The 22,414-nt window shown below is 36.3% G+C and overlaps 1 protein-coding gene across 1 annotated transcript; it reads right to left on the reverse strand.

The window, feature by feature from the left end:
• Positions 1-5,209: 5,209 nt before the first annotated feature.
• Positions 5,210-22,414, reverse strand: LOC140144029 (dehydrodolichyl diphosphate synthase complex subunit Nus1-like). The gene is made up of 5 exons (XM_072165857.1): positions 22,009-22,414; positions 11,710-11,841; positions 8,570-8,728; positions 7,913-8,012; positions 5,210-6,723 (listed from the first exon to the last, which is right to left on the reverse strand). The coding sequence occupies exons 1-5, from the start codon at positions 22,289-22,291 to the stop codon at positions 6,633-6,635; spliced, it is 765 nt and encodes a 254-aa protein (XP_072021958.1). The 5' UTR covers positions 22,292-22,414; the 3' UTR covers positions 5,210-6,632.

Below are 22,414 nucleotides of genomic sequence, written 5' to 3' on the forward strand. Positions count from 1 at the left end.
AAAGTCTTTGTAAATTGGCGAATTTAAGCCTTTATGAATATTGATGAGGTGACGTCATTCAAAAACTTTGTTTGAAAAAGGAGAATCCCAGGGAGAATCAAAGTTAATATCCCATATAAAAGTTTTCCCCAGGAAGTTTTAAAACAGTTCAAAACATTTTTTAAGTATTTATAAAAGCTACTGTTTTTCTATATCAAAAAGGCACTTGTGTGTGTATCGCTTTTGCCCAGTGGGGGGGGGGGGGCAGGCATGACCAAACGGGTAGGCTCCCCCGGAAAGACCCCCCTTTTTGGATTTTGCAGCTTCGAAAGACCCTCTATATTTGACCAAAATAGAGCTCCGAAAGACCTTTGATTTTGATCATTTCAGCTCTAAAAGACCCACAAATTGCTCAGTCCACATATTTCTGGAGTTTTCAACCAAAAAGCTAAGAAAGACCCTTGATTTTCGATTCAAAGCTCCGAAAGTCCCCATTTTACTTGTTCGCAGCCCAATTCGCAGCTGCAAAAGACCCCTTTTTACTGGTACACCGTCAGCTCCCAAAAGACGGCACCTCAAAATTCCGGGGGACATACCATCAAATATTTTTGATGTGCCCCCTCGGAAGGATGACGCCCTCATCCGCATAGTTCAGAAAGAGTATGGGGAGGGAGAGGAGGAGGTAACAGGGGTCTTTTGGTGAAAGATTTATTGAGAGACCTAGAAGCGGTAGCTCCCGGGGGCAGCTCCTAAAATGAAGACCTGGACATTGAATGAGCAGGCCCATAAAATTTAGCCATTTTAGAGTAAAAATTGTACCTTGGATAGACCCCAGTTTAGGGCCCAAGCGGTGATCTTCTTAGAAGTGAGAGATCCAGGTGCTTCCACTGAATGGACTCATAACAAATTTAAGTTCATTTGTTCAAGTTGATTAATTCCAATGCATGTCGTATCACATTTAAAATTTGTCTCCATCCTCAATGTACCTGATTCTGCCACCTGGTATCCGTGAATCTTGTATACAAAAAAGGTATGGATTTCCCCAATATCAATGGATTTACATTGAAACAGGTATCATATTTTGTGGCTATTATTTATTATCAAGAACTTAATAAAATAAATTTCGGATTTATATAGTTCCAGATCTTGGATGATTCAAAGTGTTCAATGCCAGCAACCATGTCTGTCATTATATAGTGGTGATATCAGTGGGTTTTTTGGACCTTGGTGATCTTCAAGTTCAAGGGTGACGTTTCCATCCTTGAACTTTAATGAACAGCAAGTGCCATAATGTACGATTTCCATCAAATTTTTTTTATTCTTTACCCAAAATGCAGAAAAAAATATTAGTAATTACTGCTGGGAAGGGTTTCTGTTCATTTTAAAGCCAAAATGACAAGGTAAAGTGAAAGAGCCAATTCCATTACGGTATAAGTTGGGACATGTGTAACGTTACAAATATGCCAAAAAATAAGGTTAAACACAATTGACCAATTTCATATTACAAGATCGTACATTATGGCTTTAACATTTGTTAATGTTACCTGTATCCTAAAATGTATATCCTCAATTCATAGTCAGTGGCATAACTAGGATTTTTCTAGGAAGTAAAGACAACTAAGAGAAGAATTTGATGAAAATTGCCAACAATTGCCAAAAAGGCCTAAAAATCAAAAATATTATGGCGGCCAGAGTTCCCATGCACAAGGAGCCAGATGTGCCACTGGTTATTGTCCCTGGGGTTATTGTGTTATAAATGTGGATCGGTTTATTAATGGAAACCACCAAACACCCATTTTGAAGCAAGTACAAATTTCCTCCAAAACTTGATGTTTTTAAAGAACAAGCAGAATAAACTAACAAATAACTAAAAATGATTCTATAAAAGTTTCATTTTATTATCATTTCTGATTCACATTTCCTTGAAGTTTGACATTTGGTACAAATCTTATCTGCCTGACCCTTAACCCTACATCTAATTTACTGTTCTTCATGTTGCTACTTGTCCCAATAAAACAAGCAATAAGGTTTCAGCGGGCCAATTGGAAATAAGTTGTCCAGCTTTCGTCAGACTCGGATCAGTATTGTTTAACCATACTAAGAAATAACCTAGTATCAAGACAGGGATTGTACAGCTTATGCATTAAGGCCAAAAAAACAAATGTTTGTCACAAAGCTCGCACGTGCATTTGTAAAATCGTGAGATTTGAAAAAAAAAAAGAAATGCAGAATTTTTTTTTTTATTTAAAATTTTTTTTTTAAGTTTTTCCGGAAAAATTTGGCGAAAATCTGATTTTTTTCTCACAATACCATAAAAAAAGTCGGGAATAAAAAATAAAATTCATTTCGCATTTGTTTTCAAACCCCCCCTGAGCTTTGAGACAAACCTACATTTTTTTTTGCCTAATGAAGTCTCGACTATCACTGAGCTGTTACGATGTTCAAAAAAACATTGACCATTGGCACTAAAATAAAAACATAATGGAAAACATCCGACTACATTGAATATTTGTGAGATCTTATTTGAGCTTGACAACTTCACCTGTTGAAACCTTATTGTTTGTTATAAATTATATTTATACAAAATCTAGACAGCTCATTGGTCAGTAACATATGATATTTTTACCATCAACCACTGCTGTTTGATAGTGTTTACCATCCCAATGATATGATCACAGACTAATACAGACCATTCCCAACCAGTCAAAATCCCTGTGCTTTGTATGCTGTGAATTTTCGCATATTCATGAGAAACAATCATGATTCATTTGATTGTGCCATATCTAACAATCACGCCAGTGCTGTGTGCCTTCGAAAGACCATAAAAAATATGCTGTAAGTGCATAGCAGTTTCGCCTGTCGCATTTCATGGAACAATTATTGCCTCATTATCGGGTGGTGCTGAAGCTTGGACTGTTTGGAGTTTGTCTGTTATCTCTTTCGTCTATAGCAGTCTGCCCAGGCCTCGAAATAAAGAGGGCCCTCGGCCCGTAATTTTTTTTTACCATTTTCTCACTTTTTGTGGGGTTCATAGGTTGAAACCAATGGCCCAAATTCGAGCCCACAATAATTTGTGAGGGCCCTCAAACATTTAAGATCGAGGGCCCAAACGGGGCTTAATTCTGGCTTATTTCGAGGCCTGAGTCTGCCTTTGTGTTACCTTATGGACTTGCCTATTAAGTTGCAGGTAAATTTGGAACGCAAAATTGCAATGAATTAAGCCATAGTATAACTTGGGTTTTGTGTTGTCAAATATGAAATATTATTGATTTTATGTGTGTGATATAATAAATATAAACTGTATGTGTAATTATCAAAATCTAATCACTTGAAAAAAGATGTATTATTTTATTCCACTTGATTTGTGATTATTTTTCGATCATCATACTCATAAACAGTTAATATTCTATACCATTGTGCATGTGAAAGCCTCTACTCAATAATCAAACTACATGAAAGTACTCTAATAATTACCCAGCCAAACAAGTACATAGAATAAACAATTTAACATAATTTGCAACTGATAAACAAGGTTCTTTGTTTCTGATCCAGTAATTACACATACCTGTATGTTTCAGCAACCACTGCTGCCTTTACCAACACTTGATGAGAGCTGAACTTGAAGTGACTACTAGTACTACTGGCAACCGACACTAGAGAATTTCCAGCGCTGATCTTAAGGGTTGTCAGTTGTTTTTTCTCCTGGGGAGTTTCTGCAACATGGATTAAGAAAATCTGGAGAAGAAAAACCAACTGGCAACTCATAAGATCAGTGCTGGAAATCCCTCTCGCGTTGGTTGCCAGTAGCAGTCACTCCAATTCTCATCAAGTGTTGGTAAAGGCAACAGTGATAGCTGAAACATACAATAACTGAAGTGCAATTACTGGATCAGAAACAAAGAACATTGTTTATCGGTGAAGGACGGTAAACATGATATTTTTTTTACTTGGCCTAAAACGATGTTGGCCAAATTTAGCTTTGAAATGAAATTTAGACGCAGAAAAAGTAACAAAAAAACATTAAAATTATAAACTAAAAACAAACGAACAAATTTTTTAAAAAAGGGACGACCCTGATTTTGGCCAATTTCGGGTCGGTCGGTGGATGGCAAGCAAACAAATTTTTTGGCCTTATAGTATATATGTAGCAAGTTGCTGACATCAAAAAGCTCAATTTTGGTCCTGATCAGATTTGTTGAAGTGTTACATGTACATTGCACAATTACATTGATTGCCAAAATGGTGAGGGTGGCTAATCCAGATGCTATTGCCTCACTTGCTATGAATTATGGTTCCTGTAGAAACTTTGCAGTCACCTCCACAGTGAAATGAAAGGATGATGGGGCTGATAGAAATCTCCAGGCCTGTACGTAGCCAGGGGTGTGTGCAAGGGTGCGATGCACCCCCCCCCCCAAAAAGGCCCCAAAAGTCCCCTTTTTTGACCCAAAAAGTACCATTTGCAAGCAAAACGAGCGAAAAAATAGAGGTTTTTTATGCCTTTTTGGTCTATAAATGTCCAAATCCGCCCCACCAGTCCAAATTTGTGGGAAGCACGATGGTCCAATGGTTAGGGCACGAGCTTCATAATCGAAAGGTTGTGGGTTCGAACCCCCACCGCGGCGAGTGTGTTGCGTCCTTGGGCAAGACGGCTTAATTCCCAATTGCTTCACTCCACCCAGGTGTAAAATGGGGAGCTGCTGGGGTAATCACAATCTAAGTCAGCTGAGAGTACCTGCGCATCAGTTGCGGACTTGTGGAAGCGGAAATGATTCTGATATATCCTAATGGCAGCGGAATAATTGTTGAAGTGTGCTGGTACTTAGGTGTAGCGCACGTTAAATCACCGACATTTATTTATTTAATTGATAAAAGGCATAAAGAGAGGCAAAAACAACATAATATTGTGAGAAAATTGGGAATGTAAAGCATATAACATTATGAGGAAGCTGTACTGTTTCGTTCTTAACTTGGGTCTTGCCAGTTGACGTCATAATCATAATATGCTATAATTATATAGATTCAAGATCAGGGTTGTAGCTATGGTGGGTGGCAGTGGGTGCTGGAGTCCACCTCTCAAAGAACATGTGAATTTTAATCAATTTATCGCAACGGTGTCCAGTATTGGTGACATTTTGGTAAACATTAAGTTTCTAATTTACAAATTGGTCGGTTTATCATTGTGTTACACAATGGGTAATTTTGAGTCAGAACTTTTTGCATAAAGTCTCTTTGGAAGTACTACTAACACCAGCATATGAAAGAGTGTACAGGTTTGAGCATTGTGCACTCAACGTCTTGATTATTTTTAGCACATTCATTAAATTCAAACACCTCTGACTTTAAATTTAGGTGGTGTGGCAATGCTATTTGTAATCAGAGATGCCAGTCTAAAGGAAAGTTCTTGATTTCAGAAACTTCTGCTCAGATCACTCTGTACTAAAGTATAGGATATTTTCAGCCATTTCAGGATATTTTTTGACAGTTCACCGAATTGCATCTGTACATGATACTAGTCTGGATCCAACTTACAATGTGGGGGTTATATTGCTATTCATCTTTCTTCGAGATTACCAATGCATATCATTTTCTCCTTCAAAAATGCCACAGCACCCACACATCAGAAAACTTTCAGGCCTAATGTCCTCCTTCAATCCCTTTGAGCTTGTTGTCAGTCTATCCATCACGCAAGCCTACATAAAGTTAGTCTATTGTCAAGACTTTCATTGAGGGATTATACAGCTTCATTCCGTAAGCTGTATAATCCCTGTCTTTGATACTAGGCTAACTCTTGAGTATGCTTACATGAACTTGGTAATACCTGGTTGTGTACAACCAGTGACCAGCAAGCATCATAATGGATTACCAGACTTCTCTTGGATGCCCTGGCTGTATGCAGTGTTCGAAATAAGCACTTATCCTCTTGTCCAAAAATCACTGGGGACAACCATATTGAGCTATGTACTTATCCCCTGGACAACCACTATTTTACCTCCAAAATTATAAAACTTGACATTAAGTTTTGACATGTCATATTTGATTGTAATTTGTATCCTCTTAAAAGAGAGATCTATGGACCACTGCTAGCACATAGTATTACAATATGCTGTGATGTCCACTTATTCAGCATGTCCAGTTCTGAATATTTTTAATAACTGTAACCATTTCACTGAGCTACCCAATGGTGCCACCAGTGCTTGACATCCGCATGATCAGAATGACAAATTTTGAAGCTTGCACAGGTTTACCAATTTGTGGCTATGAATTTTCCAGAGCAAAAGACATGAAACAAATTTGATTTTTGCACTCAAAAATATCACACATTTTGGGGACAACCAAAATGTTTTGAGGACAAGCAGAATTTATGCTTTAGTTGTCCTCGGGACAACCTCCATATTTTCCTTATTTCGGACAACTTGCTGTAGGACCCATTTCTATCATAGCAACTGCATGGCTGTCATGTTCCAACACCTGTCATTATTACACCAAACATCAACCTCTATTCCATCATCAGTCCAAAGGTATTTCCCTTCAATATGAAAGACCTTCAACCACTTCATCAATTTTTAAAAAATATCAATTATTTTTTGGTTATACTTATACACATTATTTTGCACACATTCAAAGTTGAATTGGCTAGTACCATCAGTTGGTTCTCATTTTCCAAATCTCTGTTGTGTACCAGCATAGTTGTGTAAAACATTCATAAAACTCTTGTAATCGATGCTCCAATGGGTGGGTATAGACCTGCAGTACGCAAAAAAAAGAAAAATGAGACCAGAGATTGATATACACATTACACACATACAACAATGTGGCATGGAAGTAGTGAGGAACACCCTACCGTTGTGTCCTTTCTCATATGTGACACGATCAAGAGGAATGAGTCACATGTCGACCCTGCTCGAAAAGGAGTTTACATATGATTCTAAAGAGGACGCTTAGAGCTTTCAGAAACTGAAAACCCCATGTTGATATGACTTTTCTTTGCAAAGTTATGTCAATTTATCAATCGCTGAAAACAATATAAAACAAAAGAATTTGAACACTTTCTTTGCCAATACCTCAAAATCAATATTAGCGACAACCGACTCATTTCCCTTGATCGTGTCACATATGGGTGTCTATCACGCTATGGCGGGGAATGATCATGCACATTTCGCAATTAGCGAGTGCTGGTCCACACAAATCAATGGACACCCCAAAAGGAAATCGCAGAGTGAATATATCAATGGATTCAATACAACTTGTCATAATATATGAGTATACACATACCGTACCTAAGAACTTTTTAGAAGTAGTATGCTGCTTCAGTTTTCCAAATTTAGATAATTTTCAATGAAAAATTCAAAATTTGAGTACAAGCCATAATAATTTCTAACAAGGCATCGACTAAGGTCACATGATCGCATAGTCTTCAACGCAGCCAGTTTGGTTCAGGGCTTGAAATAAGGATTTCAGATCCAGGAGCAATTTGGGGTGTTTTTGTGTAAATATTGCCCCTGGTCTATACAAATACACACAGTTCTGTTTCAGAACCAGGGGCATTTTGCCTTTTAGCAGGGGTAAATTTGCCCCTTGCTCCTGCTTATTTCAAGCCCTGGTTTGGTTCCACTCCATCTGCCTGTTTGTGTGGAGAGAGTGGATCCAAACTGGCTGCGGAGAGACTACTTCGACTTATCTATGGGAAAATCGTAGTTTTGCTAGTGCCGTAGACTTCATAGGACCGTATTTCTTTTTCAAAATCCTATTTGCAAGGATTTTTTTTGGATTTTTTAAAAACAAATAGAATCAGATGATGTTTAAAATGTAGGAAAGGAAAATGGAATCTGAAATTTGTTATTGAATTTGTACTACATGATTTACGATGCCTTATTGTCCACCTTTGAAGAGAGTAGTATTCCCAGGGATGAAAGTCCCCCATATTTTCACTTACAATATTTCTGTAAGTCTGATTTGCCATGGCAAGTATCCCAGCAGGCTACTGGTAGTACCAAATCTAATCAGTAAGTCTGGATCTGGAAAACCACTGGTTGCTGTGAAACAAAAAAGACAGTTTGACTGGTATTAAAAAAATGTGCACATGTGGGTGGTGTGTGGCCACTGGCAGTGGGGTGCGTGCAGTGGTGTAGATTGAGTCATTCCATGTGTGTGTGGGGGGGGGGCCAATTTTCAATGGGATTGTTCAAAATTGTCTCTTCAATTGTTGGGGGGGCATGACTGTGCTCTCCCTTGACCCTCCACCCCACACACACTTCTGTTCTATTCATCTGAGGATGACTTTTCAAAGTTTAAAATTTAAACACGTTGTTATTTGGGGTTCTTGTATTAACCAAAATGTAGTATGGTTGCATGAAATAAGAGCTACTAAAGCTACCTGTTGCGGAAGGTTCCAAGGTGTAAAACATATGACCACACAAAAACATGGATTGAACAACAGCCATGTTACACACATTTTACACAAATCTCATTCAATGGGAAGTTTTGGCACAGATCCTAAAAAAGAAACAACAGCTTTGAAAACATACATGTACATTAAAGGTATCAAAGTTCAACACATGACTTGCTGTAACCAACCATTGTTTGACCTTACCTTGTAAAAGTGAATCAATAAGTCCAACATCTACGGCGTTACTTTTAGTGAGTTGCTCATACACTTGCTGACAGTACCCCTTAGCAGCCTGTACTATGTCTGGTCTACCATCTTGGGCAGATAAAAGTAATATGTGTGACTTCTTTTTGCTTTCTGTAACTAAATGGGGAAAGAATTGGGAAAACAAACAAACAACAGAATATTAACCTAAGTCTTAATTAGTCTTTTGTTACAAAAGCTTTGTTTTTAAGGAGGCTGGGTCTATTTTATCATATACTGGATTCCCTTTGGTTGACTGACTTTGACCCCTCCTCCTCACCGATAAAGTTGCACCAATTCACGAGAGCCACAATTGTGCATTTGAAGGCCTGATTAAGGTTAAATGCAATTGATTTTCAAAGCTTGATTCCAGAGGGGCGTAAGTTAATAATGGAAACAGCTATGCAGAAAAGAATGAACTCACGCATACAATAGTGTATCAATCTGAACTAGGGCCACGGACAAACCGCTGCTCGTGTGTTGCAGGGATAGGGAAGGGCGACCAAGATAGGACCATATGGGCTGATTGGGGGGGGGGGGAAAGTGGGCAGCCGTTTTCGGCAAATTTCCTTTGGATTTTCTAAATTTTCAATTTTTAAAATTATCCTGGATGATATCTGTCGTGAAAAAAATCAATGCTTCTATAGGCTATAATAGGCCTAGTATGCCTATTTATACCCTGATTATGCAATATATAGGCCTACAACAATAACTACAACAACAGTAACAAAACCAACAACCAATATTTTGTTAATCTAATTTGTAAAAATATATTCATAGGCGCGCCTATTAGACTAGTATAGCCTAAAAATTCCTGAATGAAAAAATGAAAAAAAACCGGGCAAAAACAATCAATCGCTGCAGTCAGAAAGAAAGAAACGAACAAGAAAAAAGAAAAAAGTGAGAGAAAAATAAAATAAAATAGATGGAATGGACCACATAGGGACTCGAACACGTACCAAAGTTTTCCAGCTCAAAACTATAGTATTATATAGTCGAACGTGAGTTCGGCGCGCTAACCGATTGAGCTACTGAGTGACCTGTGAAATCGATTGATCTCAAACTGACTATTATGGAATAGTGCATACCAGGCTCTTATGATAAACAATGTCATCACCGCTGTAAATGTCGGAGGTATCGATGGCGAAAAACCTCGATTTTTGCAAAAGTAGCTTAAATTTGGAGTGAAATTCAAATGGTAAAGGAATCGACATACTTTTGAGAAATAATGTAGGCAGTTAGAAATCAAAATTAACATTCCACAATCCAGATATCGATAATGTAACATAACAGTGTTTTGTGGTATAAGATTCTCGAAAATTGTTCCCAAAAACAGACTAATAAAATTTAATCAGTACTGTATTTGGTTCTTCCCCATGGCAACATTATTTCTTTGGTCGATTTGTAGTACAATACAAAAAGGAGAAAACAATCACTTTCGGCGTGGTTTTATACGGAGCGAATATTTGAAAAAACTGCATGGAACATGTTTTTGATCTTGTGAACATGGTGCGTAAAAATGATTTAAACGAAGGATTTACAAACGGATTCTAAAAATTTGTATAAACACACAAAAATAATGTTAAGATACATCCATGCACCAACATTTGACTCACTGCGATATTTGATTGCTGAGAAAACGCGGTTTTAGAGAACAACTTTATACGTCTTTTATACGCTTTTTATACGTTTCTTCGTGTAACCTTAAACAGTGTGTGATGATAAATGAGTTAACCCAGTTACATGTAGGCACCCTTTGGCTTACAAAATCCATAGAAAACATAATTCAGCCTTAATTCAGGGTTTACTATGAGAAAAAAAATTTAACTTTTCACTGATAACAAAATCTCAATTTAGAGAAAATGTGGGAATCAGGCTCTACTGTTGATAAGACCATTCTCCCAAATCACAAATGGATTTATGGTTCCAGAGATACAGTAATTCTAGTGTTGCTCAGAAATCAGAACAATTAGATACAAGGAATTGAGGACTTTTATGGGCTATATCTGAAATTAATATTAAAAAAATAAATTTAGCTTGATCACATCACATTTCATCACAACTTGTGAGCTGTGTAAGTGGAAGTATGGTACCGTAACTAAAAACAATGATAATGTATTGCCCTTTGTATGCAAATTGAATACTGTCAGTATGTTAGCTTCATTTCCAAGGTCAATACTCATTACGCAACTTAGCCAAAGTTAGCCCACAGAGCCGATCCCCCATACATAAAGATACTGATTTAGTGAATAACAGAAACAATGATCTGATGATCTTTAACCTAATATTGTTTGTATTATGGCAAAAGATAAAGAACTTGACAATTTGACAACCATGTGGTAATATTAGGCCTACCCTGGTACTGCACGTAGGATAAAAATATTGTCAATGAGCAGGTCTGAAAAAGAAAGTTTAAATAGGGGTTTTAATGCCTTTTTGGTCAAAAAAGGTCCAAATTTTGAACAAATACAAATTGACTTTTTCAAAATCTGCCTCTCCATCCAAAAAGGTCCAAATTTTGAAAAATATGTCCACTTTTTCAAAATCAGGCCCCCCCCAAAAAATATCCTGGTTACGGGCCTGATATCCCTATGGGATGGAAAAACAAATATATTGTACACACAAGCACTCTCTCTCCCTCTTTCTCCACCACTTAAATATCTTTAGAGTACAGGTAGGCAATTTTACTTCATCAATGCCCCTACATGTAGTGCAAAATTGCTGTATACCGTATTGTTTGTAATAAACGCCCCGGGGGTGTTGCATTTTTTCCAAAAGGGGGCGTTTATTGCAAGTGAATTGTCAGTGAAACGCCCACGGAAAATGATATTTTCGTGGGAAATACAGCAAACTTACACCTGTAAGTACATGGAATTAGTGAAATTCTACCATAATTAGGCAATGAAATGGATGGGAGTTGAGTCATCATACGTTTTGTCTTTTCAATTTAGCGATCGTGACTGACATGACTGATGCAAGTTTTAAGCTTACCTACACGATATGGCATTGAAATGTTTGTATTTTTTCAATTTTTCACAGAAAAATTGGAGGGGGGCGTTTATTAGAGGGGGAGCGTTTATTACAAACAATACGGTACTCACTTTGATCTGTTTTTGATGTTGCTAAAGAATGGTGAAGTTGATAGGTGAATTTTTCCTTCTCATGTCCTAAAACATCATCACGTTTCTTTTCTATTTCACTACTCAAGGAGGAATGACTTTTCTTCAAAATACCTGCAACAGTGAACAGAAAAAATATTTTGGGTAATTTTATTACATATTAACATATAGCATAGTATAACAACAATTATTTTTATGCGCCTTTGCCTAGGGATTCAAGGCGCAAGAGAAAAGAAAAACAAAAAATTCAAAAATACAGAAAGCAATATGGCAGCAAAAATTTTAAAGGACATTTAGTGAGTTTTGATCAATGACCTAACCCTAATGCCCCAGGGGCTTTTTGGCGACGGGAAGGAATAAAGAGAGAAAAGAGAGAAAAGAAAGAAAGAAGTTGTTTACTCTGGGTGGGATTCGAACATGAGACCCCTCGCATGCCAAGCACTAGGTCGCCGCAGGTCTTGGTCTTCGCTGACTAGCCTATATTGAGTTTCGATAGTGGTCACCTAGTGACCTAGCCCTAACGCCCCAGGGGCTTTTTGACGACGGGAAGGGAGAGAAGGATGGAATAAAGAGAGAATAAGTAAGAAAGAAGTTGTTTGCTCTGGGTGGGATTCGAACCCGAGACCCCTCGCATGCTAAGCACTAAGTCGGTGACACTTTGCCATGGGTCTTGGGCCTTCGCTGGCCAGCGAAACCGTGCCTATATCACTTAGGGCAATTGCGTCACCACACCACGTGGGATGCATGCACGAACAGCGCATAGTATTTTGTAGTACCTGGCTGTTTTAGGGTTTAATGAATCCAGGCTGATGGCATTCTTGATTGTAGCAGGTCAAAATTCGACCCTAATATCCTATGTGAGCCCCCCGGGGGAGGCCATACCGTACTCCAAATATATCTTTAGAATAAGTATGGTACCTAATACATGTACTATTAATAGTCAGAATCAAGAATCAAGATCGGACCTATATATATATCAGTCATCTAAAGGCAGAACCTCCAATACAAAAGTCATCTCTGAGCCTTTGCATTTAAAATTTTTTTGCAGTCCACCATGTCAAAAGCTGCTGAAAGATCTACCATCAGTTCCAGTAAGGTCATGCGCCATTAATTGGGGTACCGTATAGGAAAAGGTGGCGGTGTTACATTTTTTTATTTTTTCCCAAGTACATTTTGTCACAGATCTCAAGAATGGATAAGGGTACTGAACTGGTTTTGGTCTTATTTTCTTGCTAATTTATCTGGCTAAAATTTTTCCACCCTATATGACATTTGCAGCACCATGTATATTGACCAATTGTTTGTATGTGTGTATTCCTGGTACGGTACTCTAAGCTTGACAGTGATATATAGTTTTATAGGATTTTGATGAACAGTTTATGAATTAGATCAGTTTAAGTACAAACACATATGGTCATTTTCACGGTAAAGGGTGTAACTTTGGATTTTTAACATTTTAATCCGTAGTGTTCTAATAAAGCCACAGAATTCCATGATTTTTGGCCACATAAGTCATCTAGTTAGCAGCTACCTTGGGTAGCATAATCAGCTTTGGGAGTTACTGCGTTCAGTTTTAGCAGGCTTAAATGTACTTAATATTGCCATTTTGAAAAACTATAAAAACAGTAACATTTTTGTAAAACCCTGTGTTTTCTTCAGTTAGTTCATGGATAATTTTTCTTATCCTGAAAGTACAGTCATATGTTCAGTAAACACTGCCACATTAGATTTAATTGTGAACGGCCCTGTATTTTTGAGAACCGGACTTGATATTTGTCGCTTCGAGGCTTCATTTTCCGTTAACAATTGTTAACAAACTTTGTGGGTGTAGCTTTGGTTCATAATTCTTGGTTATTTCTTCACTTCTTCTTGATTCATAACAGTTGTTATCTTAACTTGAAATGGGTAACAAAAATTAGCCGATTTGCAAGCTTTTAAAATTTTATAAAATCTTGACTTCAAATAGCCGTTTTTCCGTTAACTTTTTGAAGCCTCCAAACAAACTGTTCAGCAAGCTTGTGCAAATATAAATAAAAGAGCTCATCCAATCTATTTATCAAAATGTAGCAAAGTAGATCCTCAAGTCACATGTTTTTAAATCGTGGAGATATATATCACCGTTTGAAAATGGGACCCAATACAAACTTTCCGTTAACAATTGAAGCCTCCGAAACAAATGAAGCCTCCGAAACAACAATAAACTTAATTATCATCTATGCATATCTAAATTGGTGTGTTTCATACTGATATCTGCATTGTAATTATTACTTGATATGTGCAGAATGTCATAAATTAAAAAAAAATTGACATTATGGTTAATGTTTGAAAAATATACTGATACCTTAAAAAGCCTGTTTTGGAGGCTTCACATGCAAAAAACACCATACTTAACAAATGGGTGAAAAAATTAATGTGTGATAAATCTACAATATCTGCCGCATAGAATCATTGATTCAATACACACAAGAAAATAACAGCTTAGATGATCCCAACACTGTTGTTTTCAAAAAACTACTTCTGCAATGTTTAACAATTGTTAACATGAAGCCTCCAAACAAAAAAAAAAAATGACTTGCTGTGATAATTTAATTTTTGTCACAACTGAAATTCAATACTTAGAAGCAAAGCATGAAAATTGGTAATTGTGATATTTTTTACCTATTTTTTATGTCAACTTGTAGTAGTTAGCTAAATATTTTACTTTTATGATCACCTGTGTTGTTAACTGAAGCCTCCGAAACACAAATCGCTTGAATTGCCAATTCTAAAAAATAACTCCAATTTCTGTGAAACTTGGCTGGGAGGTTCCTTTCATCAAGTAGTATTTGTACATGAAGTTAGACATTCAAATTATTTTAGGAACCCAATTAAAACTTAAAAAATATGTTTAAGGTTTGGAAATTTCCATTGTAAATGACACTTGATGTTAAAAATTTTCAAAACTGCAATTACAAACATAGCAAAACATGGTATAAAATTTAACTTATATCTGTTGACTTACTTTGGAATGGAATTTCACATGTATTCCAGCTTTCATGTCAAAATTTTCCGAGGTTATGTAAAATACATTTTTTCTTAGATTTTAACCAAAATGTTATGCAAATGTCAAATTTTTTATTTGAAATCAAAAGGTTTAAGCCTTGAAACATTATTTTACTGGAATTTAAGTTGCTTCTATGCATGATTTCAGTAAACAGAAACATATTTAAGTGGTTTGAAATTTTGACCCTAAAATCAAAAGTTACACCCTTTACCGTGAAAATGACCATATATGTATGTAAATTGTTCAATTTTTTAGTATGTACCGGTAACGCATTTGGCCCCCATTTCACGGCGCACGACCGTAAGTGTTGCTTCTACAGACTGCATCTAGGCTCAGAAAGGTTATTGCACGGGTAACACTAGAACAAAGCGCTCTGGCAGAGTCCGCAGGGACCCCCGAACTTGCAGAAAATCTGAAAGTAGGGGTCCGTAATACAGTTTGGAGAGTCAGAGTCGCACAAATGCAGCATAAATCTGGTTACCGAGTTATTAGCCCGAGGTACTCGCACCTCCGTCACTACGATTTCCACTGTCCTTCTCCGTACGAAGGTCTGAGACTCCTGAGCATATCTGGTCCAGGGTACACATAAAATACCACTTTTTCTCATAAATACCACTTCCTACCATTCCTCACGTGAAGATGAGACTTTTACAAAACATATTTGGTGCATGTTCGTAAATTTTGAGCACATTTGAGGATGTAAAAGACCAGACTTTTGACTGTTATCGTCGCTGTGTTTTGAATTCTTCCTATAAATAGATGCCGTCAGTGTGACGTCATCACCGCTGACGTGAGTTCACGGTGCCCCGCTTTTACGTGACGTATGGCATTCATGGCCCTAGTGAGGAAGGAACAGGGCCATGATGTTTCGGGCTACCGAGTTATGAGCAATTTATGGCTGAAAACAATAAAACAAAATGAAAGAATTTGAATTCTGTTTTTGCCAATATCTCAGAAACAATATTAATAGCGACATCCGACTCATTCCCCTTGAACATGTCACATACATGTATTGTTAAAAGATGCCCTTTTCAGAACAGGGGTAACATTGGATGTTTTAAGAATCATCAGGGTACATGCCAGTATACATGGTATACAATGTATAAGTCAAAGAATACTATAGAAAAAATATTAAATTTGTGTACATCGTGGAACATTCAACTACGCTTGCTACTCCGCGACTAATCATGCTAACTTAGGCCTGCTAAGATTACGCGATTTTGGAGGCCAAAAAACGCACCCCGATTTTCCAAAAAACGCAAAAATCCGCGATTTCCCGCCAAAAAAAAATCTAAAAAAAAAAAAAAAAAAGTTTTTCATGATTTGGAGAGTCCCTTGGCCTAAAATCAAGTGCTAACATCATTAAAAAAAATTTGAAAAAAATTAAGAAAATAAAAAAATAAAAAATTGTGTTTTAAAAAAAATATTTTGCGGATTTAGAGAGTCCCTTGACCTACATGTAGAGTGAGGTACTGCAATCATTTGTGGTTGATTTGAAAAAAATTGGAAAAAAGATACAAAAAAATTACAAGTTTGTATCCAAATGGGACCGATTTGCAACTTGTGTTCACTGCATAGTCTATTGAAGATATAACTAGAGCGATAACCGCACCATAGCTGAACCATGTGGCTTCGGCAGTATATTGTGGTAGGCCTATGGCCCATTTCACGGTTAGGCGCCACTTTTGGTGAAAAAAACTCGAAATTTTCAAAATGGATTAAATTTCATTTAATGAGGGTTTTCTTTTCCAAATTAGACCAGATTTTCATAAAAATATCATTTCCCAGCTTAAATCTCTCTACTTCTTGAAGAAAATTATGATTTATTATCTCATGTTATGTAATTTTTTAACAAATTGGATAAATATTGAGAAGTGAATATTTATACTTTGACTGTCCAATACATATTTAATAGATATTTAAAATAAACAAGGGTGTCATAGGCTCTCTTCTGACCAAATTTGGACAACTTCTGTTGTGTAATGACAAATTTATGGCCACTTAAATGTAATTTTTGTGGTAAAAAAGGGAAATTGACATGAAAAGGTTTACTCAACAATTTTAATAATCAAGGAATGACTCTGATATTCCACAGCTTTGAAGGTCATAATATGGGTAATGTTCACAAATAATATCAGCCATTTTGAAAACACAGGTCAAATTCAAGATTCTGATGTTTGTTCAATTTTGGATGTGACTGATGTCAATGTGAACGGAAACCACACACTGTAAAGCAGAGTATATTTCAGAAAATAATGCTTCAACGAGTTTTCACACCCCCAGTAAATTAAATGGGATATACTGAAACATATCAACCTGTGTTAGTGTTCATTTTAAAACATTGTTTACAATTTATAGAAGCGGATGTGACATTTTCAATTGTGAACAGAATATTTCATTATTACAAACAGTTTGCTTGTCAAAAATATAAGCTTTAAGCACTTCTAACACATATATTTTGTGAGATTCTATTGAATTGAGCAATGCTAAAATGTTTTTCCTGACCATTTATATTTTTGACAAGCAAAATGTTTATAATACTGAAATATTCCGTTCACAATTGAAAATGTCACATCCGCTTCTGTAAATTGTATACAAAACTGTCCCCTAAAGACAATCAACAAAGCCATGAAATAATCATATGTGACATGTATGAAATAATAAACCTATTTTAGAAAGTCAAATATCATGTTGTTTAAGTATTTTGATCTAAAAACTACTAATTTTGAGGATGTGACATGTGAACGGAAATTGAAGCTTTTTGAGTCCCCTGTCACAATTAAAGAAGGCATACTGAATTAAAGATTTGTTGTGCCTTTTGATCCCCCACAAACCTGTAATGAAATAACTTCAAACTGGCATCCTAGTCCCATTCCTGTCTTAGTTCTTTGAAGAAACTATTTTGGATGTGACAGGTACCATGGATGTGACACATGTGAACGGAAACTTTGAAATGACATCTGTAAGCTAAGTTGATGAAGGAGTTTTCATTAAATGGTGTCATTAGATAGCTTGTAGCAGGAGATTTTTTTTTTTTTTTTTTAACAAATTCTGCCACTTATTTGTTAATAAATTATACTATTTGGAAAATTAATCGGATGTGACAGAACTGTGAACGGAATTTGTTGGCAAAAATTCAAAATATCGCTGTATCTACATATTAAGAGCAACAAGTGTAATTTGTTCAACAAATAGTAACAAGCCTCTGAACTTTACTAAAACACACTAGTTTGCCATTCATGTAAATTATTAGTTGATCTATTCCACATTGAATAAGGTACATAGATGTGAACGGAAAATGTCACATCCAAATTCAGAAATTTAAATGGTTCTCATGCTAGTTTAACTGACAACTACTACTTTGTTCATGTATGGCTGTATAGTGCAACTTGTTCACTACATAAAAACAACAAAAAGCAGCTGGTAGGCTCAACATAGTTAAAAGTGGCAGCATTGGAAAATAAATGTCTGTTTTTAGGTTGCTAGTAAAATGTGGTTTTTGACCACTTCTGACCCCTGTGAGCCCTGAAAGATAAAAGCAGAAAGGCCGATTAAGCTAGTGGAGGTAGGCCATACAGAGACAATGAAAAATCACCAACAGTCAATTCTGTAACCCCATTATTTTTTACACACCAGGCCAGATATGTTGAAAATCAAAAAGTGGCGCCTAACCGTGAAATGGGCCCTATACCTACAATTGAAGCATTTTGAAAACTTGACCTTTGACCCCTTTATTGCCCCTTAATGACCTTAAATGAATTTTAAAATATTTGCAACATGTTTAGAATGTCATAAGAATCATTGCCTTTAAATTTCAGCTCAATCGGAGCATTTTGTAAAACTTGACCTTTGACCCTTTATGACCCCTCAATGACCTTAAATGATTCTTAAAATGTTTTTAAAATGTTTAGCATGTCATAAGGATCATTGCATATAAATTTCAGCTCAATTGGAGCATTTTGAAAAACTTGACCTTTGACCCCTTAATGACCTTAAATGAATTTTACAATATTTGCAACATGTTTAGAATGTCATAAGGATCATTATGTTTAAATTTCAGCTCAATTGGAGCATTTTGAACAACTTGACCTTTGACCCCTTTATGACCCCTTAATGACCTTAAATGAATTTTACACTATTTGCAACATGTTTAGGATGTCATAAGGATCATTGCATTTAAATTTAAGCTCAATCGAGCATTTTTGGTTTAAATGACCTTTTTGACCCCTGTGACCCCTGGATGACCTCTGACGTTTGGAAATATTTTTATTATATTCCTTATGTTTTCCTCTTTCATATGACACCACTCATGGGGTCATACCTTTTGTGGCATTTAGAGATATGTCCATTTCAGACCAAATGGTTAGTTAGTAACCTAGTAACATACACACTTATAGGCTGATACCATTTCATGGTTCAACAAAAATGCATTGGTTTTGTACACAAGTCTATATCTTATTAGGCCAATTACAATTGATTCTTAGTTTCCTGTTTCCCGCCCACGTCCAAAGTAGAGAATTGCAAAATATTTAATTATTGCTGAACCATGAAATGGTATCAGCCTATAAGTGTGAATGTTACTAGCTTACTTACTAGCTTACTTACTAGCTTACTTACTAGCTTACTAACTAACCATTTGGTCTGAAATGGACATATCTCTAAATGCCACGAAGGTATGACCCCATGAGTGGTGTCATATGAAAGAGGAAAACATAAAGAATATAATAAAAAATATTTCCAAACGTCGGAGGTCATCCAGGGGTCACAGGGGTCAAAAAAGGTCATTGTAACTGAAAATGCTCCGATTGAGCTTAAATTTAAATGCAATGATCCTTGTGACATTCTAAACATGTTCAAAACATTTAAAAATGTATTTAAGGTCATTAAGGGGTCATAAAGGGTCAAAGGTCAAGGTTGTCAAAATGCTCCAATTGAGCTGAAATTTAAATGCAATGATCCTTATGACATTCTAAACATTTAAAAATATTTTAAAATTCATTTAAGGTCATTAAGGGGTCATAAAGGGTCAAAGGTCAAGTTTTAAAATGCTCCAATTGAGCTGAAATTTAAACGCAATGATCCTTATGACATTCTAAACATGTTGAAAATATTTTAATTCATTTAAGGTCATTAAGGGGCAATAAAGGGGTCATAAGTCAAGTTTTCAAAATGCCAGCTTCTCACGATCAAGGTATATTAAAACGGCAATTAATGAAACAGTCTTATTAAAATTAATACTATCCTGCACAGTATTGCTGCTTGATCAGATCGTCGCAGTCATCCGCCTAACTAATATGGTACCTCGTGCCCTTGCAAAGCTGCACAGTATTGCTGCTTGATCAGTTCTTCACATTTATCCGCCTAACTGATGGTACCTCGTGCCCTTGCAAAGGCACAGTTGCTCTAGTTCATTGTATATTCTTTACTTTTCCTCTTTCATTAACACCACTCGGGCGGTCATACCTTCGTAGCATTTCGAGATTATGTCCATTACAGACTCCGGGTGACAGTGGTATAGGCCTACCACAATATACTGCCGAAGCCACATGGTTCAGCTATGGTGCGGTTATCGCTCTAGTTTTATTTGTATTTTGTATTTTCTCTTTAAAAATAACTTTTAATGACTACCATTTGCTACTTTCTGACTTTGATCATATCATCTATAATGATGAATAAACATAGAAGTACCTAATTGTACCATTACTTATGTATAAAATCAAACATACATGTAGTAGTAAAATAATTAAATGCATGCTCCTTGTCAAAATGGTTTGATGTAGGTTGCGACCACTTATTTTAAAATAAAGAAAATAAAAGATAATAATTAATAATTAAAAGTCGCCTCATCCCTGGTTTTCAACCATGAAACAGGAAACTAAGAATTAATTGTGAAGGGCCTTAGATAGATTTTGAAGTGAACACAAGTTACAAATTGGTCCCATTTGATCTTTTTTTCCATTTTTTTTTTTTAATTTTTTTTTTTTAATGATGGTAGCACTTGATGTTAGGTCCAGGGACTCTCCAAATTTTTTTTTCTTTTTTTTTTTTTTAAGCCTTTTTTTGTTATAAAAAAAATTTTTTTTTTTTTATTTTTTAGAAAAATTTTAAAAACGTAATTGGAGCCAAAGTACACAAATTGCGGCGCAAATAACGCAATTGCGTATTCTTAGCAGCCCTATGCTAACTACACGCACGTACAACGCTACTCTACACGTCCGTTTGAGCGAGGCTATCTGCATGTACAACTGCTTACAACGCACAGCCACGCAAAGAGTATGTTCCACGATGTACATGTACACAAATTTGATAATTTTATACACAATGTGGGAAACAAAACAAGCCAGTGGGCATTTATACATTACAACCGTAATTTCTCAAGTAAGCATGGACATAAAATTAGTCCTCAAACGTTTGAAATTTGTATTGTAGTTACTACAACTGGACTGGATGCAATTTACATGTACACCCTGTTGCAAAAATGTCAACACTGATAGTCTGCTTGACTTGACCTAAAAATGATAGTGGAATCTAGCATTTTTTTATATTGAGGAACTACTTCAGCTTCATATATAATTAATTATTATATTGGCTGGACTCCAAGGAGTATTTGTATTAAAGCCAAGCTTGTGCTGGGGGGGGGGGGTTATTGCTGCTTATACTATAGTGGGAATTCCAATTGAATGAACGCAGCTTTCAATAGCTGTACTCGATCCAACCGCGATCATATATCGCGTATTTCAAACTACAACGCTAACGCATACGACCTTGGATACAATGCTAACCAATCACGAGTGCGTTGGCATGGTTAGATTCACTTCCTCGTTGCTCACGCACAGTTGCACACGCTGGCGATATCGCGGAGTGTACGCAAATATTCGTCATGTTATTGAAAGCTGCGTTCATTCAATTGGAATTCCCACCATAGTGACCTTTGAAGGCTTGAACAGATGAGTGCAGTCTTCCTCACTTCCTGCAGTATTCCAATCAATTATAGTTCTTGGGGAAAAGGATTTGTTGTGGCTGCTAAGTCTAAGAAGACAGGGTTGATGTTGTAGGAAACTTTTTGTGTTGTTACACTATCATGTATAAATTCAAAGCTAGAGTTCTTGAGTAAAAAAAGTGCATGCAATGCATTAAATTTGTATGAATTTAATATGATGACGATGTCATGATCATGATGATTTGATTTTATAAAAATTAAAACATGATGATATTAACCCAACTCAAGTTAAGCTTACCTCTTGTATCATACACACTTATATAAGATATTCCCACAGCCATGCACCAAACAACTAAATTTGCAATATCTACATATGATATTTGATTTTCAGCAATAACAAGTCCCAAATGAATTGGAATTTTCTGAAGTAATTTGGAATCGTTGCAACATCTCGAATAAGCAACTTTTCTGTACTGAGTCTCGACTGGTTTCCACGTACGGAAAAGCCATGTAAAAAGCAGTGTTTTTAGTGTTAAAATGGTGTGGACACACCACAACACAATGCCATCATAGAATGCCATTCTGCGTAAGCTTAAATATCATATCTTTGAGGAAATGTCTGGAAATTACAGCATAAAGTCATGGCAAAAAAAGCACTAATAATTGTACTTAACGGCGAATCCGCACGCCCCACGCACACTCGA

This window comes from Amphiura filiformis, unplaced genomic scaffold (assembly GCF_039555335.1).
Source record: "Amphiura filiformis unplaced genomic scaffold, Afil_fr2py scaffold_37, whole genome shotgun sequence".
Lineage (NCBI taxonomy): Eukaryota > Metazoa > Echinodermata > Ophiuroidea > Amphilepidida > Amphiuridae > Amphiura > Amphiura filiformis.

Excerpts from the sequence above, each read along its gene's own strand:
- LOC140144029 (XM_072165857.1), bottom strand. The coding sequence starts at position 22,291 with ATGGCATTCTATGATGGCATTGTGTTGTGGTGTGTCCACACCATTTTA. Across the intron at positions 11,842-22,008 it reads AAGTGTGTATGATACAAGAG|GTATTTTGAAGAAAAGTCAT; the intron begins GTAAGCTTAACT and ends TCACTGTTGCAG. Across the intron at positions 6,724-7,912 it reads ATCAGACTTACAGAAATATT|GTCTATACCCACCCATTGGA; the intron begins GTAAGTGAAAAT and ends TGCGTACTGCAG.